The sequence below is a fragment of the Salarias fasciatus genome, chromosome 4, assembly GCF_902148845.1.
Source record: "Salarias fasciatus chromosome 4, fSalaFa1.1, whole genome shotgun sequence".
Classification (NCBI taxonomy): domain Eukaryota; kingdom Metazoa; phylum Chordata; class Actinopteri; order Blenniiformes; family Blenniidae; genus Salarias; species Salarias fasciatus.
The window spans coordinates 499,895-519,800 of record NC_043748.1 but is presented as its reverse complement, the minus strand read 5'-3'; the positions used below and the strand labels follow the sequence as shown (position 1 = coordinate 519,800).

Sequence of the window (19,906 nt, the reverse complement as noted above, 5' to 3'; positions counted from 1 at the left end):
AGAAGAGCTTCTGTTTTAAACACTGAAAGGGAGAAATCATCTCCTCGTCTGTGAATTGGGAGCAATTCTAGGTTGAAATTTAAAAAAAAAAAAAAAAAAAAAAAGTCCCCCGCCCATAACTGTGAATCCCGCTTTCGTCAAAATGCAACCTGGCAGAGTTGTAAAAATTGCCCCAATCATGCGCCTCAGACGCACGGAAAGGCGTGCCTCACACTGCGCTTGAAATGAAGCGTGAGCCGCGGTGAAGGACACAGTGCGCCCTGGATCCACGCCGGGCTCGCGCCTCCCGCTGGAAGATAACTGGGATCTGATGAGACAAATCGGGTATTTCACGTCGACATTTCCTCCATTCGGTGCGTTTTGTTGCGCCTGGACAAAGGGACTGTGCCGTTTTGGCGCTTCGCGGCGCGCGTCAGAGGACGGCTCACGCTGCTCACCCGCACGTTTCTTGCGGGGTCCTTCTCCTGGCGTGGCATGAATAACATTTAAAACAACTGGAGTGAATGTTTATATTCTGATTTTTAGTTGCTATTTTTTTAAACTGTGAAGGAGAAGAAGCTCGTTTTGTGGAGACTGAAGTGATCCGCCGCGCCGCGCCGCGCGTAACGACCCGTCATCCGGTTTGATGGCAACACCCGGGGCGCCCTGCTGACTGGACACACCTGGAGGAGTTACAAGTTAGTTTTCTGTCTATTTTCCGGCGGCGTCTCGACCTGCTCCCCCCTCAGAGAAACCGATGATGACTGAGAACAGTGAGATGGAGAGCGACTCTCCGCTCCAGCGCTCCCCGAGCGCCGTGCCCATCCAGCCCGTGTCATCCAAGGCAAGTACGAGCCTCGTGCACGCAAACCTGAGCACCGTTCAACCCACTTATTTCTGTTTCACACTGGAACCTCTGTGTGAGACAGACTGATGGATTAGAGACGGAAACTTTGCTTTAATTGTTCCCTCCACTCACTCACCGAGAATACAAATCATTTAAGTGATAATAATAATAAGAGACAGGCTGATTTTCTTTCTTTTTGTATTTAGTCTGAAATAATTCAGTGTGTGTGACTGGATCGCACCGTGGCTTTATGTAACACTGACGACAAGTCTTCACAAACGCTGTTGTCTTCATCACGGTGCGTCACGAGGCGTAACAGCGCACGTAGGGTCTGATGTCACTCTGTCTGCCTCTGTCTGGCGCGCGCGCGCACACACACACACACACACACACACACACACACACACACACACACACAATGCTTTGGCTTACATCCACTTCCTGCGCTCTTATAATAAACTCAGCTGTAACTATCAGCAACCTAGTTTCACACATCTCTGAACACACACACACACACACACACACACACACACACACACACACACACACACACACACACACACACACACACACACACACACACACAGATTTCGCAGCTAACAGAGAATATCCATGCCCGGTGCCGCTGTGTGTGTGATTTTAGAAGCATGTGTTGTTTCCTGCGTGATGCTGCATAATGCTGATGCTGTGAGTCTGGATCTAGAGCCAGGTCATCGTAACGCTGCTCCGTCTGCCTGCTCCGGCCCGGGGAGTCCTCACAGGGTCTTCACAGGCTCCTCACAGGGTCCTCATGGTTGTTTTAATTCGTTGGCTCAACAGAACAGAGCGTGATTTGAAGGGCTGGCCTCCAGCGCCGGCTGAGGAAAAAACCTCCCTGATTAATGGAAGGACACTTGATTCATTAGAGAAACGCTCTCCGTACAACTTTGCCCTCTTTTTCTCTTCTTGTCAGCTGCCTACACACAATCTCACACACACACACAAACACACACACGCTGGTGACATGCTTGAAGCACAGTGACACTCCTGCTCTGATATCCACAGAGGGAGCCGTGAAAATAACAATGGTTGCGAGTAATTTAGTCAACACCAAGTGCTCCCCATCCACACACACACACACGCACACACACTCATGCACAGCTGCTGCTAAATAAAATTGGAGTGTGATTGGGTGTGAAGCGGGGCTGATTGGTATTCACATGATTCAGCGGCTGTGGCCCGGCCTCGCCACATCTCAGCCTCTTCCAGCACAGATTCATCAGCCTGGCCGCCGGCCCGGCCGAGCCGCACCGGGTCAACTCCAGGGCAGCGCACGGAAAACGCGCTCGACTGGGAGCGTCAGCCATGTTGGAAACCGGATTTATAATGGGATCACGTGAGACAGAGTCTAACAGGTGACAGATAGCTCTCAGGAGTGAAGAGCAGGGGGAAGCAGAGCCGGCGGATTAAGAGGAGAGGAAGCTGGACGACTTGCCAATCCCGGCTGAACCGAGAACAAATCAGAAGCCCGAGCAGCAATCAAACAGCCAACAGCGCCGATCTTCACCCAGAGCTGTTTGATCTCCCGGGAGCCACTGAGAGCTAAACCATCTTCCCCCCTCCTCTTCAAGACAAGCGCGGTTTCTCCCAGCAGAGATATCAAGACTTAAAATAATGGCCTGCACACTCCTGGCGGATCGCTCCGTTTGTCAGCGGGGCCCATTGAGAGATGACGACGCCACACTTCATCCCTCTGGCCAATCTGGATCCTTCGTCCCGGTCTGGTCTGCTCCACTCGGCGTGAACACTTCAGCACACGCTCGGAGAGGCGGCGTCACGGAAAACAAGTGAAAAGCTCATCCTGATTCCTGTAACGACGAGAGACGGGAGGAGAGCGTCTCTTCCTCCCATAACCACAGCAGACACGTCCATCGTTCATAATAAAGAGGATTTCTTCTTCTTCTTCTTCTTCTTTTTTTCATGATTCCTGGATTTTGTCCTCACGCTTCACGTGTCGTTGTCTTGAGTAGGCCGGGTCAAGGTCCAGGGGAAGGCGTGATCGGCTCAAATATCACACACTCAAGAGCCACTGAAGCGGAAAAGACCGTGTGTGTGTGTGTGTGTGTGTGTGTGTGTGTGTGAGTGTGTGTGCGTGCACACACGTGTGGAAGCAGCCTGTGATTATGCATCTCTTATCTGGTATTCAGAGAGGAACTCTGCCAGGCTGCAGACTGATGAATCCTGAGCCAATGGCAGACAGACTGGGACAGGAAGGAGGACCGTCCGCCGCTCCATCTCTGCTCGGAGGCCCTCGGCGCGCCGCGCGACACCGATCTCCACCAGCCGGCCGCTTATCTGCTGCTGGGCCGCGGCCGTTTTCACGCTGAAGGTGTAAAATATTAAATGCACCTGGAACTCGAGATTGAACAATTTCCCCTGAAACCACGCCGTCTGCAGATGACCTAGAAGCAAAGCGAGGAAGGAAAGCGTCTCTTTCAAAGCACAGCCACGCCGCGGCGACGCTTTCAAAGGCTGAAATGTCCCCAATCAGAACAAGGTCGGACGCTGACGTCTGCTGCAGGGGAAAAACAAGTAACTGCTTCTTTACAGAGCGACTGCCAGGAGGCGTTTCAGGAGGAAATTGCAGCAAAATGTTGCATTTTTTTAGCTCACATACATGAACTCTGTTGAATAATGCTTTGACTTTGGGTTCTAAGTGGGTCTGGAGGAGACAACGAGCCCCGAAAGCACCGTCTCTTTGCAGCTCTTCTTTAATTCTTGCAAACAGCACAGCAGAAAGCTCGGAGGGGACGTAAATTTCTGAAACAAGGAAGTATTTTACGGGCGATGCACACCTGAGCAGCTTCCACTTCACCGTTTATAAATCACTCATTAAAGCACCTCTAGATTACAGGCTGTTCTGAGATATTTTCATACAAAGCAGAGGCTTAGATCCAAATGAGCTTTCATGCAAAACCAAAGTTTTGTTTTATGTAGGAAGAAGAAGACTCAACAGTCTGCGTTTTCCCCCTCATGGATCTGCCTAAATGTAGTCAGAATCATTCTGTTCAGAACCTGATCATTTATTCTCAGCCTGTCTGCTCTGGAGATGTTAGAATGGGATTTCTTCATGTCAAAGAAAACACTTTCTAGACTTGACAGCAAACTCATTTCTTCATTCCCCAACATATTCAGTTTTGAGGAATGATCAAAGTGGCCAAATCTGGTTAAAGCGATGCTCCTATTTGAAACAGTTCCTACACAATCAGCTTTATTTAGCATCATATTTCCAGTAAAGTGACATTTTGGCGTTTAGACCTGTGAACGCCGCTGGAGCGTCCCATAAATAGCTCAGTCTGGCCCCGTTAAATTCAGAAGGAGCCCCACATCCCAGTGAAACGAAAGCCTTATCCTGGAATGCGGTCCGCCCGGACCCTCTCCGCCGCCCTGCAGAGCCGGTCGGAGATATTTATGTTGGCCGCGTGCGAGAACGGCGTCGGGCCGCTGGATGGATCGAACATGGCGAAATTATGGGCAATTATGGCCAGCGAGCTGCCAGAATGTGCTCTGCAGCCATGAGGGAAGTGCATGCTGGGAAACAGCCAGCCTGCAGGTGGATGTAAATCCTGGGATTGTTGTGTGTTTCTGCGTGAAATTATAAGAACCAGGACAAAAAAAACCAAACCTGACCAGATGCATTTCAGCCTCTTTCCAACACTGACCTCGCGGCGCCCAGGATCTCCTCACCCTCACCTCACACACGTCGTGATGAGCCGGTGCTCGTGAACGTGCGCTGCCTGCCGCCCCCCGGGGGGTGGTTCTCCGGGTCGACGGCTCCTCGCGCTGTGACGGGTGATTAGATTAGCGGTAATTGAGACATGTGCTGCTGGCCGAGCCGCCACGCCGCGCTGATTGAGAGACTCCGGCCAAAGACCGCACCGCTTCAAACACCAGAAGAAAACACTGAGGCAGATTAGGATTATTTAACCACCATCGGTTAACTTTACTCGGCTTAAACTGAACAGTACATCAGCAGAGCAGAGCCACACGGTCACCCTTCAGCTGTGTTTATTGCTCCGTGGCCTTTCTAACACATCCTCACACATATCTGGAGTCTCTGCGGCGAACAGAAACACGTTTTAAGCTCTATTTTATGATCTCTGCTCCATATTGAAGTTTGTCGGCCGGCTGAGTGAGCAGTTTCACACACACTGTTATTAACACACACACACTCACAGACACACACACACACACTTACAGCCAGATAAACATTTGAGTTTTATTTGAAAGCCGATCTGTCAGACTCGATTCATTCTGCCATTACCGAGAACAAAAGGCTTCATTTCGTTTATTATTTCAGATTAGTCACGCTTTTATACTTTGGCATCCAGTATTTTGTTGATTTAAATTCTAATTATTTAAGAAAATCAGTGTGTCCTTAATCCTGAGCATGTCTTTATTATTATTATTTTGAGGATTCTTAAACTGCTCCCTTTATCTGCACAGAACACTAACAGGATGTTTTATATGAATATACTCTGTCGTAAAGTCAACTTTAGCCTCTTTTAAAAACCTTTTGAACAGTTTACTAATAACTTCACACATGTTCACCGAAGACTTTTCCTTCAGAGAATAAACTCCAAAATGTGTCTAATGTGGATTTAAGAAGTGATTTTCGCAGGTTGTCGGTCGCTCTGCGCTCTCTCTCTCTTTAAGTTTTTGTTTTTCCTGCTGACGCATGCGGCGTCAGGGGAAAAACATTTTCCTCTCCAGAGACAGCGGCTGTGCAACTTGAAAACAGTTTCCAGGATCACTCTTTAATTAAAGGAGCCTCAGGGTTGTACAAAGATACAAACAGCTCAAAGCTAAAGCTAAACTGGCGTTCACCGTCAGTCACAGGAAGCAACAGGTGAACTCAGCTCGGCTTCATTTAATGCTACATCTGTCACAAACAGAAACGACTGATACGATGCAAATTTACTATAATCCATCCATTTTCCACCAGTTTGTCCAACTTGGGACACTTAATATCGGTTTAGCATGTTTGGCTGCAGGAATATGAAATACTTTCCATGTGTTCAACACTGGGAGGAGTTCAGTGTTCAAAACGACCACAGCTCTGACTCTCTGGTAGCTCATTTCCCGTGTTGCTTCTTTTTCTTGGACAAATTCACTTTCATTTGTCACTAATGTCTTTCATAGAGTCCTCCACATGTAAAGCCTTCCTCTGAATATTCCTGCTTTCACATCATGTCACTCAGTTTTATCACCTGCAGAACACACACAACCTGCATTCTACTGTAACATTTAGAGTCCCTGGTAGCCTCACATGTGTCTTTGCACAGGCAGAACATGCAGACTGCACCCAGAAAGGCCCCCGAGCCTGACAGAGAGTTTGAAACGTCTTCATAAGCAGTAAGATTGCTGTTCACTCTACAGCCGTCATTCCAGCGTCAGTGGAATGAGAGAAGCTCTGAGCGCCCTCCGTACGTCTGCGGCGGTTCTCGGGTGTGTGGGAGGCTGAGCGCTCAGTACGGCGATCTGGACTCCCCCAGCGGGAGACACTGAGCAGTCATAGCCAGGCCATTTATTTCCTCACATGCATTCACAACCAGCGGAGGGGACAGACCACACACACACACACACACTCCCAGCTCGCTAAGTGGCTTCGCCGCCGTGCGGATCTGAACCAGTCCTCACAGTGTGCTGGTTCCTCTGGGAAAGCAGGATTCTTCTGCAAGCAGCTCAAAAACGTGGAAATGCCTTGCTGTTACTCTTAAGTGTCACTTTTTATGATTAAGTTGGAGAAAAGTGAGGGAATCACACCGACATCTGATCAATTAAAATGTCTCAAAAGCAGATCTGAAGGGAGTACAGATCTGCATTGAAGCTACACATTTTAGCTTCTCCTGCCCACACACACACACACACACACACACACACACACGCAGACATACACACACTCCAATAGACAAAGTGTCTTCATATCTTATTCCCAGACACGCAGCGCTGTAAACAGCACGTCCCTGTAAAGTGATTATGTTTGGCGCTGAGCAGAAGGAGCGCAGACAGACAGAGCATGTGCATACAGAGCGTCTGCGGCCTGCTGATGATCCGCCAGCTCCTGTGTGTGTGTGTGTGTGTGTGTGTGTGTGTGTGTGTGTGTGTGTGTGTGTGTGTGTGTGTGTGTGTGTGGGTGTGTGTGTGTGTGTGTGTGTGGGTGTGTGAGCGTTCTTGTATTTCTATCCTTGTCGGGGCCAAATGTCCCCACAAGGATAGCAAAACGTGGAACGACGTGCCTTGTGGGACCTTTTTCCGGTCCTAAGTAGGAGAAACAGTGTTTTCTTGACCATGTTGTTGTTACTGAAAAAAGTAAAAGGGCAAAAACATTTCTTTAGGGTTAGGCTTTGTTGTGGTGTGGGTTAGGGTTAGGGTAAGGGTCAGGGTTAGGGGCTAGACATGAATGGGAGTCAATGGACGGTCCCCACAAGGATAGAAATACAAGACTGAGCGTGTGTGTGTGTGTGTGTGTGTGTGTGTGTGTGTGTGTGTGTCCACTCGTTAGATTCTGCAGCACGGCCGCACCCTTTAGCCCTCGCTCAGCGTTCGCCCTGCCACTGTGCGTCAAAGGAGCAAATGGACATGTGTCCTCCGGGACCCCAGTATCATCATCATCATCATCATCATCATCCTCATCCTCATCTGTGCCACTGCTCCGGGCAAATGTCAGGAACCCAGCGCGCCTCTCTCACGGAGGGCGCGAATACAGCCATCCGTCATGTGATTGTCGGGCTGTTGGGAAGCGGAGCAGTCGTCTGTCACGGACGACACTCCGGTCAACACAGTTTATGTAGAAGAGACAGCGGAGCTGCTGTCTGCTCGTCTGAACCCGCGCCCGGGTTTTAATTGGCCCGACGAGCTGCCGGCGCCCGCCGCTGAGCCCCACGGAGCGGCTGCTGATGGGCGATAACGCCCTGCTGTAAATTCTTGTTTCAACTGAGCACAATGGCGTCCCTGTCAGCGCTGGACACACACACACACACACACACACACACACACGCTTATCTGCTCTAACCACGGGCCAAACGTCCGAGTGGCGTCCTGTGAGGAGGACGTCCTCGTTGGAGGGGACCTGTGGTAACGGTACTGTCCTTATGAGGCCATATCGCCGTTTCTCTGTGTTTATGGATGCTGGGATATCGCCGGCGCTTTCCCCAGGCTGCACTGGACGTTTGTTATTGCTTCTTGCTTATCTTGTGTTTATTCTCGGTGTGCTCTCTTTCTGCGTGTGTGTGTGTGTGTGTGTGTGTGTGTGCAGCTCCAGCGGCTAAAGCGCTCGCTGTCCTTCAAGACCATGATGCGCAGCAAGAGCGTGGAGAACTTCTTCCAGAGGTCGTACAGCGACGCCCGCCTGCCGCTGGACTTCATCACCGACCCGCCGCCGCCGTCCCCGCCGCCGGCGCCGGGCTCCCCCGTCGTCGTCGTCGGCCAGCGCTCGCCGTCCGTCTCGCCGTCCGTCAGCCCCAACCCCTCCATCTCGTCCCACTCGCCGTCGCTCAGCCTGTCGCCGTCGCTGCCCGCCAAGCCGGCCCGGCCGCCGGTCAACCACTGCTTCCAGGACCACGTGTTCCGGAAGCCCACCAACTGCCAGCACTGCAAGCACATGATCGTGGGTAAGGCGGTCAGGATGCTCCCAGAGGTCACTTTCCTGTTTGTCTGCATATAAAATTAACTTACGTCACAATACCTCTCTCTGCTCCCAAAGCCTCTGTCAGAGCTCAAGGAGGTTACCCAACATGCTCAGCTTTTCGTTTTTTATGGGGTTTTTTTGTCATTGACAGAGACTTTGGTCTTAATATGAGCACTTCAAGGCTTTTTGTTGATGTCAAAGCCTGAAGTGCTTCTTTTTAAACCAGGCACTACTGGCAGGAAATGTTTAAACATCGTCCGTCTCCCTGGATCGCAGCAAAAAATCCCAACTCTGCTGTCATTTATTATACATTTTCCCTTGAAAAACAATGGAAATCAGACATTTTAATGAATATAAAAGAAATGTTTGCAAATTATTCATTTTAATTACATTAAAATTCATGTAATGACTGTCAGTTCTTATAAATAAATGTAGATGTACAACAGAAATCTCTGTCAAAACATTAAGATATGCTGTGTAAATCATAGCTAAATATTTTCACCCAATATTCTGTATGTTTAGTGGATTCTACTGTTAAAACGAGGGAACCGAAAGAAGACTAGAATGAATGAGTAATTTGAGTATTTGTAATTTGTCATTTCCACCACAGTTTCCCATCAAAAGTACTTCAAATAAAGCTGGAGCTTCTGTTTAAATAGTTTGCAGAGGAAAGTCAAACATCATTTACAGTGAGAACTTAACCTGTTCCACTGAAAACCTTTTAGAGGGAGAAGATTTATCTCCTCAGTCTGGAAGCACTTCAGCTCCGGTTCTGTTTCTACGGTGGATCCAGGATGATGGAGAGGAAAGCGAAGCGCCTTTCTTCTCTTCCTGTGAGCAGAGCGGAGTCTGGATCAGCCGATGGAGGAAGCTCTGGAGCTTTCCGGACCTCGGCGTTTCCATCTCTCTGCTCGTCACCGGTTGAAAACTGGTCTGCGTCTCCTGAGCAGATGTGGAGCTGCTTTTATCTCTAATTTTCCTCTTCCCCACGCTACGAGCCACCACTGTTTCCCTGATATCTACTTCCTGTCATTATGATTGATCACAGAGCCGGCCCGCTCCCCGGTGTTTTTCTGCGTCCTGGTTTTATTCACGTAATGCAGTAGATGTGCTAATTCTCACTGACCCCAAACAGCTTCTTGCCGTCGTCTCTTAACCTAATGAAGCCGAATAATGTTTCTTCTCTGCGCCTCAGAGGGCGAACGGGGCATTGATTGCTTTGTTTGCTTGTTGTTTCTGCTCAGTAAGAGGCTCGTCAGTCTAATCTCCACCTACAGCGGCCCCGCTAATCAGTCCTCTCTGGGTCCGCGGGATGAAAGCAGCCTCAGCCTCTGATCACTGAAAACATCATGAACAGAGGATCTCCTCATGTGACTACATCTTCAACCTCAAGAGACTTTTTAGTCATCCCTGTTTCTCAATGGGAAAGCCAGATGAGTCAATGCCAGATCGATTATGAGTGAAGTATCTGCCGCTGCCTTCCAGTCGCTGCAGGTTGTTTTTCTAAGAGGAGCTTTTCATTATGAAGCTGTGAGTGTGTGAGTGTGTGAGTGTGTGTGTGATCCAGGCCTCCGTCACGGCCTCCTCCCCTGATCCCACCTCCACTCGGCGTGGATCGCGCTCTCCGTGGCCGGCTGCGTGTTTTCCTTCCTCTTCTTTGTGTCACCTCATCCTTTCGTCCCCCCCCCCCCCCCCCCCCGTCTACAGGAAACTCCAAACAAGCCCTACGGTGCAAAACCTGCAAGATGGCGGCTCACCTGTGGTGCACCTCCGAGCTGTCGCAGCAGACGTGTCACGGGAAGGTGCGACTACACACACACACACACACACACACACACACACACACACACACACACACACACACACACACACACACACTGTTTGATGCGTCTCTCAATGGATCGACTCAGCTTTTACAGCCGGCTTGGAAACGTCTCCAGTGCGAAGGAATCGCTGCTGTGGCGTTTCTGCGCTGAGATCCACGTCAGACCGTGTGGGTGAAGATGAAGAGGCTTTTCTGAGCTGAGATTTCCTCTCAGAGCCGTTCGTGTTCATAATTCTGCCGTCGTTCAGCTGATTATCAGGCTGAGGGTGTAATGAAAGTCACTCCCAGCTGAAGGCCCCATGCTGTCCAGTTTTTCTAATAAATTCACAGAGGTGTCAGAGGGCCAACAGCATCGTATTCAAAGTGTATTTCCCCAAATTCCAGCCAGTCTGAAAGTTTCTCCAGAGGGAGGGGTTAAGTCCCTGCATGAAGGGGAAATCTCTGAATCTCCTGGTTGAGCACAAAAGTGAGGAAGACGACAGACTTCATCAATTCTTTGGCCTCATATTACTCTATAAAACCGTCCTGAGTTGGAGGACTTGTTGGTATTTTGCATAGTGTGGGACCTTGAAGTGTTGGGTTAAGTGGTTTCCAACATTTATTTCTGGTATTATCTCACAGAAAGACTCTGGACATCTATAATCGCTCCCAAGCAGCCAAACGCTGATGAACTTGCTCTCCCTCACCAACATATGAGAAACTCAAGATATTAGGCCTCAGTGCACAGCTGGTCCCTTTCAGACGCACTGTCTCATTTAGACAGAAGGAAACATTCAGTGACAAAAATACTGATCTACAATGAAATGCACCGTGTAGAAGAGAGAAATCCCAGTTTTGTTTTTTTGTTTTTTTTTATTCATTATGAGACCTTTATAAGATTCAGGATCAAGATTTCTGGTGGTTTGTTGTATTTTGCTCGTAGTGGAACTGCTCGCTCTTGGATAACAGCTTGTTTTTAAGAATATTTAGGGTTTGATTTCACATAATTCCAGTCCCTTCTGAAAAATGTGACCATTTTTCAGATAGATAGACTCGTCACGATCTCTGAAATTACAGGGGTTTTTTTTTTTCTTCTTCTCCAAGTCGTCTGAACTGGTTTATTCTTTCTGTCAAACTTGGACATGTGAACTTATGGATGTTAATATATATATATATATATATATATATATATATATATATATATATATATATATATATATATATATATATATACATATATATATATAAAACCTCAAACTAACGGAGCGGTCTGTCTCAGTTCATAATATAAATCCTTCATGTTTCTGCCATCGTCTGACCTCAGATGGCGCCTGTACTCCAGCGCCGCGGCAGCCGGACCCCCTGCTGGGCTCCGTCTGGAGACATTGTTCCTCTCTTCTGTCTGCAGTGGAGAAAATGTCAAAATTTCCACTCTGAGCTGCTTTGAACCGTAGTTTTGAGGTAGAGGGAAGCGATTCCAGCTTTTCTGGAGACATGAAGCGGTGAACAGTGTTTGACTGGAAAAGAGAAGCAGGATTTGGTTTCAGCCAAATCCTGTTGTTGGCTATTTCTTACAAGACCCACGTTTCCTTTACTCTCATCCCTGAAAGCTGCAGCCTGAAGCAGCTCAGTGGAACGTTACTGTATCCTGACAGTCAACAGAAGTGCGACCGCGCTGCCCGGTGTGCTGGAAATCCTCCCCGTTGGCCAATATTCTCTGCATTTATAGAGATGAAGGACTCTTCATGTACCAAAACTGAGAACCCGGCAGCGCCAGGATTTGTCTTTTCCTCTCAGAATTTGTGTCATTTAGTCTGTAATTGTCGAAGTGAAGAGCCTCCCGGTGCAGCTTGACCTTCCGTTTCTTTCAGTCGGCCCAGCCGCTTTTTAATTGTCTCACACTCTGGAAAAAAAAAAAAAAAAAGACGATTTGGATTGCAATTACGATTTGAAGAAGCTGTGCAGAAACTCTGTTACCGTGGTAACCGCATCACCAGAACGGATGGAATTAATTTCTTAGTGTAACCAAAGTGCTTAACGGCACAGCCGTGTGTGATTATCGATAGAGTCGTTAAAAAAAGAAAGAAGATGTTTGTGTCTTAACACCGCACAGCGATCATCTGCTGAGCTGACTCACACACACTGCCGGTCCCACTCAGCGTTCTCACCGTGTGTGACGCTGGGAAAACACACACATACGGTTCTATGAGACTTTGCACCTGATTTAAAGAGGGTTTGGGTTATCAGACTGTTGCATTGTGGGTCCGGCTGAAGGACGAGGGGAGGTTTTAGAGTTCGCTGGGTGCTTTTGCGTCCCTCCCCCGTGGGGCAGGAGACATCAGCATGCAGCCGGGGAGTCGTTCTGAGAGCGCTTTGTTAAAAAGGAACGTAGAAACACGACAGAATCCCGATGAGGTGAAACATCCTCCGCTCAGGAACCAAGGTTCCCCTCGGTGTCTCTGATCTGGGAAGTCTGGACCAACCGGAGGAGCGAGTGGAGTAGAAGTGACAGATCTTACAGCTCAGTGTAAATCCTCAAAAACAGGATTTAATGTGGAGGAGGAGGTTCGGCCGTGTTCCTCCCAGGTGACCGCTGTTTTCTGATTTCCCCGCCAGTCTGGAGCCTTCAAGAGAAACTTCAGCTCGCCGATGCTGGTCAACGACCAGCTGGCCGTGGTGAAGGAGGTGCAGCCGAGCCAAGGTGAGCTGGCCGTGTGTGTGTCTGTGTGTGTGTGTGTGAGCAAGACTGCAGCTCTGCTGGCGTCTCTGTGCCTTTTTTTATTTATTTTTTTCGTGTGACGTTGCTTTTGTCTAGCCTGTTGGTTTATTTTTAGACTTTTGCATGCTCCTGCGCGTGCACGCGTGTGTGTGTGTGTGCGTGCTGTAATAAAACTGTCTCCATCTCACCCGACAACCGAGGAGCACAAAGTGGAAAAAGATAGAGGAGGGAAAGATCCTGAGGCTGGAAGACGAAGCCGTTCAGCCGCCGACCCACACCTGAGAGGTGGAGGGACGCACACTCCCAACACACATTGAATAACAGCATATGAGAGAAACCGGTCCTGTGTGTGTGTGTGTGTGTGTGTGTGTCCACTTTTCAGTTAGTTTGGTCCTTTTTTTGCCCAGAACTTAGCGTCTTTTCAGTCAGTGTGTGAGGGAGGAGGCCCTGGCTGTGACTCAACTTCACATATTACTGAAGAATTCGCAGCGCTCCTCTCTTTCTCTTTCTCTTTCTCTCTGCTGTCAAAAGGTTCTGCAGACGCTTTGAAAAAGAGAAGGTTTGTTTATAGCGGAGTGTGAGCGCGCAGCTCTCTTCTGTTTATGTCTCAGCCGTTAATCACCCTCGGCAGCAGCGGTTACGTCGCTGCCGAGGCTTCAGAGCGCCTCCTCACCTCTCAGTTACAGTAATCACAGCAAGGGAAGCGTTTTCTGCCTGACCTCTCCTGACGACAGCGAGGGGGGGGGGGGGGGGTTCTTTAATAGGAAATCATTTGGGTTTGTTCCTGCTCGCTTTTCCTTCACCCTGCAGAAGAGTCCCGCTGCAGGCCGCCGTTCAGCCAGACGGCGTCAGATCTCACCCTGACTTCAGAAAGGTTGCGGTAGCGATGAGGATTTCCATATTTTAAGTCTCTTCGGGTGTTCCTGTTCCTCTCAGCTCCACATCCAGATATTTTACAGCTATTAGACTGAGACACATCTCCTGCCAGCCAGTGAAAGGCATGAATTACCCACGGCGCGCCAGCTGGACCGTCTTGATGTCTTCTTAACTTTTTGGCGGCCGTCCTCGCTCCCTTTCATCTAAAGTGGGTCGCTCTGGCCCGGGACCGCCGCCGCCGCCGCCGTTATATTTAGCCCGCTTCCTTCAAGACTGGCACGGCCACAATAGGCGTCGTGCACGGCGTGATCTCGGCGTGTCGGCCTAATTGGAGAGCGTCTGGAGCCGAGTCTCCGGCTGAATTATTTAGGCGCTTGTCTTTACATGAGCCGTGTGTGTGTGTGTGTGTCGAGTGAGCATACGTCTTATGAATGCGTGTGTGTGTGTGTGTGTGTGTGTGTGTGTGTGTGTGTGTGTGGTTTCAGAGGCTGTGCGGACGCGTGTAGACCCTGTGTACGCCGCCCTGCGCTACGGGACGTCTTTGGCGCAGATGAGCCGCTCCAGTTTTGGCAGTTTGTCAGAATCGCCGACTCGCAGCTTGGTATGGATCAGTTCTCTGTGGAGGGGTGAGGGGTGAGGGGGGGGCACGAAAACCTCCAACAATGACCTGCAGCACCACCGAATACTGGTTTGGTTCCATAACTTTCCATCCATCCTTCCAACTAACGTCACCTTGACTCAGAATTAAAAAAAGAAAAGACAGAACTGAACTGTCTGCTTGTTTGAAGGTTGTAAAGCCCACTTCAGACTCACAGCGGTCAACACACCCGGCCCCGTCGGTTTGTTCGCATGCGAGCGGAATATCAATCCCATTTAGCATTTTCACCAAAAAGTGGACGAGGAGCGTCTTTTCTAAAATGTCAAACGCTTCCCGCCCTGATGAAAGATGACGTAACTTCAGAGCCGCTCTGAGCCGAAGCCAGCAGCATGCTGATGAGGAACCAGCTTAAATGACAAGTTCAGGCCTTTTCTGCCACCTGCCTCTGAGCGTTCAGCTTTCATGTCTCTAAAACTGAGAAAATGAGCCTGAATCCCTCTTTTAATCTTAATCAAAGTCTTTGTTACAAACAAATGGATGGAAAAAAAGGAACAATTTTAATTTTCTGTCCAAATATTCAAACAGAATTCAACTTTCTTGTAAAAAAGAAATGCAAAATAGCCCCAAATCCACCTTGTTCTGTCTGGTGTTTTGAGTTTTTTGCACAGCGCCGTCCCTGATTTCCCCGCCGGGCGCCTCGCTCCGGCCAATCATCACTCCTGCCGCGCGATTGAATGAAGCGTCCTGAATAATTCAGCTGAGGGAGAGTTTTCCTGACCCCGTCGTGGCGGCGGCGGCGGCAGCTCGGCGCTAACGTCTCATTTCTGTCTCTGTGTCCTCCGTCGATAAGGGGGAGGGAGGAGAGGACAGGCCGCAGAGGCAGAGCAGCACGGAGGAGGAGATAACTCAGGAGGCAGGGGGTAAACACTGAAACACTGCTCTGTGTGTGTGACTGTGTGTGTGTGTGTATGCCTCCATGTGTCTGGGCATGCATGTGTGTGTGTGTGTGTGTGTGTGTGTGTGTGTGTGTGTGCCTACCTGTGCAAACCTGTCTGCATGAGCGCGTGGCATGCTGGCCTCTTCCTGACAGACTGCCCTCCCCCCTCCTCAGATCCTCCTGCCGCCCCGGAGCCCGAGATGGAGAAGGAGGCGGAGGAGAGCGGCGACCAGGCCCAGACGCCTGCAGAGGTAAACGCCCCGCTCGCGACCTACAGGTCCACTTCCTGTGTGATGCACCTGCGGAGCGTCACCCGTCCTCGTCTCGCTGTGCTCAGGTGCCGCGGCGCATCGAGGTCCACTCCATCCACACCTACGTGGCGCTGTACCGGTTTCTGCCTCAGGAGCAGAACGACCTGGAACTGCAGTGAGTGGAGTGTGTGTGAGTGTGTGTCGTGTCTGTGTGAGTGTGTTTTGCCTGGGAGGGCATCGTCCCCTCCGCCTGCACAGGACGGGGCCGGCCACCCTTCAGGACGGCTAATTATAAACTCGCAGCCCGTCGCCGTCCCGGCGTGGAGCCGGAGACCGAGCCGAGGTCCCAGCGGGGGGCGGGACGAAGACACCGAGCCACCGGGACATGAAAGGGAGACAGACAGGAGGGGGGGGGGGCGCAGAGCTCAGGCTTATCGCAGAGGAGAGGACGGAAGAGACACTCAGTGAGGCTGAATGTGTGTGTGTGTGTGTGTGTGTGTGTGTGTCAGGGTGGTTCTGTGCGTTCATGGTTTATTTTCCATACCTGCTGTGTGAAACAGAAAAGAGAAGCCTTGTCAGGGTCTCAGAGGAGGGAGGCGGGGAGTGTTTTCAGTGTTTTCAGTGTTTTCAGTGTGTGAACAGCAGCGACAGGAGCGGAGTGTGTGAGCGGAAACGCTTCACGCAGGAGGCGTCAGTCAAAACACTGCGGTCCTGAGGAGGACTAATCAGCAGGAAATTCACAAAACAACATCTGGCTGAACGCACAACAGCCTGTTACTGTGAGGAGGCGTCATGACTGTTTTATTTTGAAGGGATTTGGGCATTTTCTCCTGTTTTTCTGAATTATTAAACAAAACAAAACTCATAATTTATAAAGGTAGATAATAATCTTTAGTATATTGCTAAATGTAAACGTTAAACAGAAAATGATGAGTTTGATCATTTTCTTGTGAAGGCCGCAGAACGGGGACAATCCTCCGATTAAATGTGAACGAGATCGGATTAGATTGTATTGATACCTTGAGAAGAAACCATCCAGGAAATTAACACTCCAGCCTCATTCCAGTCGTAACAGGAGAGGAGTTTGCATGTTCTCCCTGCGTGTGGATGTTTTCCGGGCACTATTATTTCCTCCACAGCCCAAAAAACACAGATTTGAGCTTCACTGGTGATTATAAAGTCCAACACAGACGATATTTAAATGAACAGTCAATACTTTACATTTAAATATGGTTTTCGGTAATAACACTTTACTTGAAGCACCCGATATAACACATTACAAGTAGTCATAAACACTCATACATGATCACAATGCTTTATAACTCACTATACAGCATAGGGTTAGGGTTAGGTCCAGGCATTGTGATCATTTATGAGTGTTTATAACTATAGCTACACGTGCTATAATGGCATTATAATGCTTTATAAATGTACTTATCATGTGTTATACAGGGGGGCTTCAAGTAAAGTGTTACCTGATTTTCTTTTGATAGAAAAGAGTTGTGGAGTTGTGCCAGTAAAGGAAGAAATGTGGGTCTTGCTGATGTGTGTGTGTGTGTGTGTGTGTGTGTGTGTGTGTGTGTGTGTGTGTGTGTGTGTGTGTGTGTGTGTGTGTGTGTGTGTGTGTGTGTGTGTGTGTGTGTGTGTGATGATGCGGGGCAGCAGACTCCCAGGAGAGCGGATGTACAGCAGTGCAACTGGGACAGCGTTTGGTATGTAGGGCAGCAGCTGCAGCGTCCGGGTGTGTTTGGGAAAAGTCTGATCAGAAACTCAGTGTTAGCAGCGCTGAGGCCAGGTCAGCGCCTCGCCCCCCCCCCCCCCCCCCCCCCCCCCCCCCCCCCCCCGTCCCCCAGCTGTAAACGCTGCTGAGCAGTAATTCCTGCTCACCTCTCGACCCTGGAGTCGGCTGCTGTGTCTCCTCTGCAGAAGGACGCCGACACTTTGACCTCTTCAGCTCGGTCGCAGTGTGTGTGTGTGTGTGTGTGTGTGTGTGTGTGTGTGTGTGTGTGTGTGTGTGTGCGCCACGCGGTGCTGTGACAGCCGGTTAACGTTATCTCCCCCCCTCTCCTCCCGTCTCCCATTATGAACCCCCCCCCTCCATCTCCACATTTTCCTTCCTCTTCACCTCCATCGCTCTCCACCCCTTCATGCCGTTTCTCTCCTCTGATTCCGCCTCATCTCCTCTCAGCCCCGGCGATCGAGTGCAGGTCACTGACGACTCCAACGAGGAGTGGTGGAAGGTGGGTAATGCATCGTCTCTGAGTTTGTGTGTGTGTGTGTGTGTGTGCATTGTGTGCATGTCCTCCAGCTGGGTGCGCAGTAACACTGCATGGATTTGTTTGTGCACATGTGTTCATTGAAGTCTTTGAATCAGGCCCTTGATACACACACACACACACACACACACACACCTGCTCCGTTGACGCCCGTTCGAGCGGCCATTGATGGGAGCAGAGAGTAATCTTCTCTGGAAATGATCAGAAGAGTTTAACATAATGAACTTCAGCAGTGGTGGAACCTCAAAGAGCTCTTCAATGGGCCTGTAATGAGATTCACTCCGTCCCGATGGAAATAAACCTGTGTGTGTGTGTGTGCGTGCGTGTGTGTGTGTGTGTGTGTTCAGCCTCAGATAAAGGAAGATGCACGCAGTGCAGAATTTGTGCAGACTCATTCAGCAGAGGCGTGTTTAGCAGAACCTATACAGCCTGAAGCAGCAGTCATTAATTAAAAATAAAAGGAAAGGCCTTTAAATAATGCATAATTTGCATAATTTGTGAATCATCACTTCATTATTAATGTATGATTTGTGAATCCTCTCAACAAACACGTCAACACCTGAGGCGGCGTGTGACGAAGGCTCAGCGCTCTGCAGGCTTGAGGTTTAAAACACGAGGGACAGAAATGTGGAGGTGAAGCTGGAGTTTGAACAACCTGCCGCTGCGCTCGTCTGTGTAATTCATGTGTTTGGCTGTGTTGGGTGTTTATCTCCGCCTCTCTCTGCTGCCACTGTGATTTACCGCCGAGTTAAAGCGGGAGAATTGGGTGAAGAAGAAGAAACAGTTTTTCTTCTTGCTAATTAGATCCGGTTTGGCAGAGCGAGTGAGGAACGGCGGAGGAGAGTTTAACGAGTCTGATCTGACCGCCGCCGGCTCGGCTCTGCTCGTCTTCCAGGGTAAAAGCGGCGACCGAGTCGGGTTCTTCCCCGCCAACTTCGTGCAGCGGGTCCGGCCCGGAGAGCGGGTGTGGAGGGTCCTGCAGGGCGTCAACGGCAGCCGAGGGAGGGGCCACATGGCGGTGAAGGAGTCCCAGGTACGCTGTTCTCACCGGACGTGTTCTTCTGGGGTCTGCAGTTCAGAGAAAAGTGTGTTTTGCTCTCCTGGACGCCGTTCTGCTGCCTCTGCCGCTGCTGGCGTCGAGGACGAACTGTGGTCTGGTCTTCCGTCCCCGAACACAGAACCGGCATGTAAAGATGTTTAAACTGAGGGAAGAAATGAGAGATGATAGCAGAACTCGGCCGTTTCAGGGCTTGACTCTCCGTCTGCTCCGTCCAGATCTGCGTGGGGAAGCGAGACGACGGCGAGCTGTTCCTGAAGCTGAGCAGTGGGAAGAAGAGAGGCCTGGTGCCCGCCGACTCCATCGAGGAGATCTGACCCCCCCACTCCTCCTTCTAACTCCCCTGATCGCCTCCGCCTGCCCCCCGCCGGGGGGAGAGGCGCCACGGCTCCTCCAGCTTCTCCTCCACGGAGGAAGAACTCGCGGCGGCGCCGGATTGGCCGCCTGTCGGCCATGTTTCTGCCCCGTTCTCTGTATATTCTGCCGAACTGACCTGCTGGATGCTGCTGATGATTCGTCTCGTATCGCACATATCAGACCTGCTGGGATCTTTCTGCCCGCCCAGCAGGGGGGGGGGGTCTCCGCCCCGGGAGCTGATTTCTGCAGCAGGACCAGATGAAAGGAGTCCCGGCCGTTTGGAAACCCTCGCCGCTCTCAGGCTCCGCCGGAGCCTCGCTCGCCAATTCGGTTTCAGCAAAGCGAGACACTTTTCAAAGTGAAACTCGAGGCTCTGGGCGTCTTTTCACAGGAAATTCAGAAGCTATTTTTTTTCCTGACTTTTCTGTATGTATGGAAAAGAAAAAAAGCATCAGCATATTTATATTCCTGGCATTAGAGCTGCAGGCGGAGGCCGGCGGCGGCCGTCCTCCCCCCGAACCGTTTAACTACAGACT

At 50.1% G+C, this 19,906-nt stretch overlaps 1 protein-coding gene across 1 annotated transcript; it reads left to right on the top strand.

Moving 5' to 3' along the window:
• The first annotated feature begins 711 nt into the window (after positions 1 to 711).
• LOC115387212 (SH3 and cysteine-rich domain-containing protein 2-like) lies at positions 712 to 19,793 on the top strand. Its single transcript, XM_030089826.1, has 11 exons — positions 712 to 823; positions 8,124 to 8,478; positions 10,203 to 10,297; positions 12,916 to 13,000; positions 14,380 to 14,495; positions 15,343 to 15,412; positions 15,604 to 15,680; positions 15,767 to 15,855; positions 17,869 to 17,920; positions 18,852 to 18,989; positions 19,232 to 19,793. The coding sequence occupies exons 1-11, from the start codon at positions 737 to 739 to the stop codon at positions 19,328 to 19,330; spliced, it is 1,263 nt and encodes a 420-aa protein (XP_029945686.1). The 5' UTR covers positions 712 to 736; the 3' UTR covers positions 19,331 to 19,793.
• The last annotated feature ends 113 nt before the right edge of the window (positions 19,794 to 19,906 follow it).